This window comes from Cryptosporidium hominis (assembly GCF_000006425.1).
Source record: "Cryptosporidium hominis TU502 chromosome 6 CHRO016189, whole genome shotgun sequence".
Classification (NCBI taxonomy): domain Eukaryota; phylum Apicomplexa; class Conoidasida; order Eucoccidiorida; family Cryptosporidiidae; genus Cryptosporidium; species Cryptosporidium hominis.
The window spans coordinates 1-6,912 of NW_667083.1; the positions used below are offsets into that span (position 1 = coordinate 1).

At 33.6% G+C, this 6,912-nt stretch overlaps 3 protein-coding genes across 3 annotated transcripts; 1 reads left to right on the top strand and 2 right to left on the bottom strand.

Moving 5' to 3' along the window:
* Positions 1–161: 161 nt before the first annotated feature.
* Chro.60618 (hypothetical protein) lies at positions 162–1,622 on the bottom strand. Its single annotated transcript, XM_660678.1, has 1 exon — positions 162–1,622. The coding sequence occupies one exon, from the start codon at positions 1,620–1,622 to the stop codon at positions 162–164; it is 1,461 nt and encodes a 486-aa protein (XP_665770.1).
* Positions 1,623–2,503: 881 nt separating this feature from the next.
* Positions 2,504–4,603, top strand: Chro.60617 (ABC transporter protein). Its single annotated transcript, XM_660679.1, has 1 exon — positions 2,504–4,603. The coding sequence occupies one exon, from the start codon at positions 2,504–2,506 to the stop codon at positions 4,601–4,603; it is 2,100 nt and encodes a 699-aa protein (XP_665771.1).
* Positions 4,604–5,074: 471 nt separating this feature from the next.
* On the bottom strand, positions 5,075–6,772 carry Chro.60616 (hypothetical protein). The annotated part of the gene is made up of 1 exon (XM_660680.1): positions 5,075–6,772. One exon carries the CDS (start codon positions 6,770–6,772, stop codon positions 5,075–5,077), a length of 1,698 nt encoding a protein of 565 aa, XP_665772.1.
* Between the last annotated feature and the right edge of the window lie 140 nt (positions 6,773–6,912).

Consider the following 6,912-nt stretch of genomic DNA (forward strand, 5'->3'; position numbering starts at 1 on the left):
GATTCTAAAATACACATCTCTGAAAGACTGTAAATGTAAATAAAGATCTTCGCGCCAAAATTTAGGCATGCAAACTAATGCTATAATGAATAATAATGAAAAATAAGGGGGTTTAATTATACTAATTTTCTTAATATATACTATTTATACTACATATTTATTTATAATAATTTATCAAACTCTTCATTAGCAGCTTCTAATCCAAAGTTGTCCAATTCTTCATTGCTTTCGGAGTTTTTTTCAATTGTAGAAATATTTGGTTGTGGCTCTAGAAGGCCATCTTCTTTAAAACTTGTGCTAGGAAGTTCATTTAGAATGTTTATAGTATCTTGAATCTCTTCAGGAGAAGAATTTTCTTCAGGGGATAGGATTCCTTCCAGGGGAAAATCGGGAGTGGTTGGCATGACCTTTGATTTTTTGATGTTCTTCCTAATTTCTCTTCTTCTCTTGATCTTCTCTTCCTGGAGTTTTTCAAATTTATTCCTCATTTGCATAGTTAATAATTTTTCTTTGAGCTCTTTATTTCTTTGTTTCTTCAAAATCTGTTTCACCAAACCATCCTCATCAGTAGGTAACTTTCTTTTTCTCGGAGGATCACCAATATTAATCATTGGATACGCAGAAATCCTGCCATTTCTGGTATAATAATTTTTAGCAGCATTGCAAAAGCTTCTAAGAGTTTCATATTGATTAATTCCAGAAATTTTTAAGTTAATTTCATCATCATATTGAAACATATCCCATAATGCTCTTAGACATTTTCTATACATTGATGATTGATGCCTTCCAGCAACATAGTAATCAGGTTTCTTGGAAGGGATACCAATGATTGGAGCTCTCATTTCTCCCTTCCTTTCAATAATGTAGTTTTGGAGAGCATAAATATGATTCCATTCCTTTTGACTTTGACTGAAGTTTGGATAAATATCATCAGAAACCTCTTCACAAAAGTCAGAAATTTCTGAGAAATCAATCTTTGACCATTTGCTAGAACTGTCTCTCTTAATGTTTATTTCTTTAAATTCTTTAATCAGATCTTCACAATTCTCTACAAAATCGTCCCAATTTCCTCCAACATTATACTGATCAAAAATTGATTTATTCAAGGGAGGGATCAAAGAATTTGGCTTAGAAGATTCCCGAATCAAACTTTCCATTTCTTTTTTAAAGAAATGCATCATTCCTGCCTCTGTACAAAATCCTCTTACTATGGTATATTCTTCTTCCTGATAGGAATGGATTGCAATTAAGATACCTCCTCCAACTCCATGGTGCAATCTGGGGAAATGATTTATTAGGTTTGTACACATTCGTATATAAAATTTCAAACTAATACCTCCAAATAAATTATCCTCAGGATCACTCTGAACAAATGTCATTATATATTTTTTCGCTATTCTTGGAGATGGTAGACCACCTATTCCATTTGACCACTTTCCTTTTCCTCCTCTTCTTCCCTGATGATAGTACATGAAATAATACTGGTCCATAACAATTTCAATAACTGACTTCAAATAAGATTGATCTAAATTAATTTCTTTTACAATATCATCATTCAATTCATTTGTATACACTCCCACTAATATTCCAAGTAAAACTGCAAGCCTTATTAGCAGCTTCATATTGTTACTTTTCGTTTTCACTTGAACCTAGTTCTAAGTACCATGCATTTCCAACTTAAAATTAGTTAAACTCTTCTATTAATAGCAAACCTGGTAGTAATTTCTCAATTTTCTTGAAAAAATTTCAAAATGGCCATTCTTATTAATAGATCCACAAGTTGGCGGGTTCTTGCGGTCCTATTGTTGCATGCATGCATATTTTTTATGGCCGGTATATCTGATGGCACCATTGATTTTACCAAGTAAAATGGGTTTTGAATTAATTTAGAGTTAGTTAATAATTAAGAACTAATTTTTTTCAAGTGGGTTTGTATTCGGTTTGTGTGCGATGACGAAATAAAGAGGGAGTAGGTAAATATATTAGAAAATAATCCTGTTAGACATGGAAATTGAAAGAGATGAGATTGTTTTAGAAAAATTACTTTATGTTTTCTGTATAATTCGGAGCTATTCAAGTTCGTTCTTGAATTAATTTTTTTTTTGTTTATCTGTGAAGCGCCCCTCCCCTCTTAAATCTAAGATTTGGATTTACCCCTCATACTGATATTTCGCTCATTAATAATAGGAAGATAAAAATTTTGATTTTGTCTTTAAAAATTAATATTCAGGATGAGTAACAACAATGATGGTAAGTTCTAGCTAGGCGAGTCAACTTTTCGTTAACTCTTTTGGTAGTAAATTTGGTTGTAGCTAAATTTAGCTTTGACGATCCCAAAAACCCCAACAAAAAGTCTTCTATTGAGATTAAGGACAATGGATTAACAGCAGGAGGAAATAACTTGGACTTAAATAGTAGCAAAGGCGGTGGAGATCAATCTTCTTATGACGCTAAAGGTGGATCAAGTGCTGCAGCTGTTAGGTGCTCAGTTACAGACCATTCAATGGACATGTCAATCAATATAAATTTGGGAATGAATGTTTCAAAACAAGTAACATTGGTAGCAAAAAACTTGACAGTTGAACTCACCAAACGTGATAAGTTTTTCCGTAAAATGGTGGTTCCAATCCTAAAGAGCGTGAATTTCATGGCTTCTCCAGGACAACTTATTGGAATTATGGGGCCTTCTGGATCAGGAAAATCAACATTACTAAATGCTCTTTCTGGAAGACTCAAAGGAAGGGAATATAATATTAAGGGTTCCGTGGCTATTAATGGATTTACTGATATAGATCTAGGGTATTTAACTAGAATGGTGGTACAAGATGATTACTTACTTCCTTATCTAACAATTAAAGAGACAATGGACATTGTAGCTGGTCTAAGACTTCCACATTATTCTAAGAAAGATCGTGAGGAAAAGATTATTGAAATCCTTGATATTATGGGACTCAGACATGTACAAGATACATACGTTGGAGGAATTTCAAAGAAAGGAATTTCTGGTGGTGAGATGAAAAGACTTAGTATTGCCTTGGAATTGATTCAGAATCCTCCAATATTATTTTTGGATGAACCAACAACAGGTTTGGATGCTGCTAGAGCTCATGACTTACTATCATATCTCTCGTCTCTCGCCCATACCACTGGAATTATTGTGATTTGTTCTATTCATACTCCAAGATCGCAGACTTTTGCCTTGTTTGATAAAATTACTCTCTTGAGTAGAGGATTTGTTTTAGGACAAGGATCTCCAATGGACGTTGTTACCTTCTTTAATGATGTTGTTACACCCTTCCCTGATAACTATAATCCAGCAGATTTCATTATAGATGCTACGTCTCTTGTTGAATTAGTACATAAGAAAGTAATTTCAGCCTCCATATATGTACCCAAGGATGCAACTATAAAGGAAATTGAATTAGCTGAACGTAATCTGGATGGAGAAGAACCACTTTATGAGTTTGAAAAATCAGTATCAAGAGATGATATTTCAATGAAGCTATTTGGACTGGAAGTTCCCTCTATTGAATCTTTGGATGAGTTCCATAAGATTTATGAACAATCAGTATATGGAGAAAATGTTAAGAAAGGCATCGATAATCACTTGAGATGCGTTGATACAAGCAATCCTCAAATCTTATTTGAGAATTATGGAAATATTGATTCTGCAAATATGAAAATCCTTCCAACTCAGACAATTTGCCAAAAGATTGCAAGGTTATCACCAATCCCAGGCCCTATACGTTTCTGTAGAGAGGTTAAATATCTTACAAAGAGAATACTTCTAAATACTTGGAGAGATCCAAATGTAACAGTTGGATTACTACTTGTTAACACTATAATGGCCATTATCATGGGAGGGGTCTTCTTTTCTCTCCCAAGAGCTGGAGAAAACGATTTTGATACTGCTCAAAATGCAAGAAATATCGTTGGTTTGATCTTCTTTGTATCAACAAGTATCTCATTCTTTTCTATTAAGGGACTTGTTGTAACCGTTGATGAGCGTTTTGTAATGAACAAAGAAACCTTTTCTAAGATGTATACCCCTATTTCTTACTATTTTTCGAGGATGGTTGCAGACTTCCCAGTTCAACATATTCAGACATTGGTATATACAACAATCATTTACTTCATGACTGGAGTTTATGATCAGAATCTCAAAACTTCTTTGGCTGACCAGTTTGGACTTTGGACTGCTTCTACTCAAGCTGGAGTATTTCTTTCATACTCATTCTCATACGTACTTTCCTCGTTCAGTACGAGTACAAATACTGTATTCCAGATTTTCCCACTCTTCAGTTTAGTTTTTGCTTTACTTACAGGTTACTTTGTAACATTTGATCAAATTCCTGTTTGGATCAGATGGTTAGGATGGATATCCACTGTAAGGTATACTTATACCGGTTTGATATTATCAGTATTCATTCCAGGAGAGAGATTCTCAAAAGTTACTACAGACTTCTTCCTAGATCAATTTGATCTCTGGACAAACGATATTTGGCTTAACATTATAGTTGCTATTTGTTTGGGACTCGCCTTCAGAATTCTTGGATACTTCCTAACTGCATTCACATTAAGGAACTATAAGATTGCAAGCTAGGTAATCATTTGTTTTAGGTTTTCCAATTGGTATTATGATGGGGGGATTTGAACTATTATTGTTTGAAGAGACGAAAAGGCAGTGAGCTACGGGAAGTTTTATGATTCAAGGATCTTATTCCCTTTAGAACTTAAGCGTTTTCACCCTTCTTTTTTTAATTTACCTCAGTAAATAATTAGAATTTGGTATTTAATACTTATTAGGAGTTGTTATCTTTCTTCATTAATGCTATTTGCTTCATGCATATGAGTCTATTTGTGTAAGTAATCTAGGTATATTTTATAAAGATTAGGATACATTGATTTCTTAATTTCCTAGTTTTTTTTCTATTCTTGTCTAAAGATTCTCTAGACTATTAATAAATACCTATTCGGGAATTTCGTATTAGGTGTCTTCAATGTTCAACATTTCTGAAAATAACTAAATGAGAGTTTCATAAAGTTATTTTTAATATATTGGAGACAGATACAACTAGCTAGAGATTCCAATAGATTCAGCAGAAAGCTCCAAATCAGCTGAATCTGAAGGATCTATACCAGAAGAATTCATATTAGAAGAATTTTCAATTTTCTTGCCACTAAGGATTCTTCTGACAGTACCACTAATTTGGGTGGCAGGCTCAGGCTCAAGGTCTTTGCTTGACCAACCAAGAATTACCCTTTTCTTAGTTCTACCATATCCTTGCTCATAAAGATATCTAAATGCCTTGCTGATGGAGGCGTGAATTGCCTTCAAGCCTGCAACAATACCAGAAAATTTGGCTGTTCTATCAAGATTTGATATAACTGAATTATCTGTATAAATAGTCCTTAGAATATTTTCAACTTGTAGAACTTCTTGCTCATTGACTTCTTGATTAGTGGACTCTGCTCCAACAGAATTAACTACTTCATTCCACCACATTTTAAATCCAGTACTCATTGTCATCATACCACTACTTATGCTTCCACTTTCAGGGAAGTCTGATCTATTGCTTTGCTCTGAAAATAAAGTCTTAATAAATTCTTGTACTCTAACTAAATCATTATCAGTTTGAGAACAGCCTAAATTCTCCTCTGATACCTCGAGAGTTGATTTCATATACCCAAAGTTAATAAATTTGAAGTTAGATGGGGACAGTTGTGTTATTGCATTCAAATTATCTTCAATCTTCCTAGAAGACCAGCTCCAAACTATACGATCAAGATAGATACTTCTGGTATTTAGATCACAGTGTAAAACCCTACCTGCAACTGAGTGATGCTGTAAAGTTAAAATTGCAGCAATTAGAGAATGAGCCAAGGAATACTGAGCTTCTAATCGGAGAGAAATTCTAGCTTTATAATTAAAATCGTCAGTTCTTGTACTTTTTAGCCACTTCAAAAGCGCACTACTTTTGAAAAATTTGATAACATCCCTTAGAGAAGGTCCCATAATTCGTTCTTGGATCAAAATTCCTCCCAGATATGAATTACTTTCATGAAGTTGTTGGCTTAGATTCTCATTAGTCCCAAAACAAACTACTGAAGGTATCATAAAATCCGTCCCAACACCATAGGTAGCTGTAGGTTTTGTGGGGAATTGTTGGTTTGATAACAAAGTCATATAAAACATTTCTCTAGTACTTGTTTTCTTCGTAGAGACTTTTAGCATTATGTTTTCTGGTACAGATCTTGGAATTGACTTATGTTCACTCTTTCCAGGGTGAATATAGTAAAAACCTTCTCCAATATTGGAGTACATAAGAACACAATTCACAGATGAGAAGACATTTTTTGCTTGATGTGGTAATCCAAACTTCGCCGTTGATGAATGCTTGAGTTGATGTGGAATTTGAAGAACAGGATTTCCAACTTCATTTGAAATAATCAACCCATAAACTGGTCTTACTGCTAGAATTGCATTTGTTAAGTATCCGTTTGTTACTGGCTGCATTCTAATATTATAAACAATTTCGTCAGTTGCAGAAACTTTGTATCTTGGGATAAGTTCAAGTTTTAAATGTTCTAATACGTTTTCCTCAAAATCGATATCACATTTAATAAATTTGAAGGGTAGAGACCAGCAAAGAGCTGCTAAGAGATTTTGCTCAGAGTTGTACTCTGAAACATTTGGTTGGTTAGCTTGATATCCAAATGAATGCTTTAATAATGATAAAAAAATTGAAAAAAAAGGAAATATGCTCTTCATGACTAAATCTTATTCCTTCTATGTATCTCCTAGTTAGCAGCTATTTAACTTGTTGAGTCGTTAAAGTAGCTAGCTACTTATTTATCTATATTAATATATATTTACAGAATTGAATACAATGTTCAAACTCTTTGAAAAAA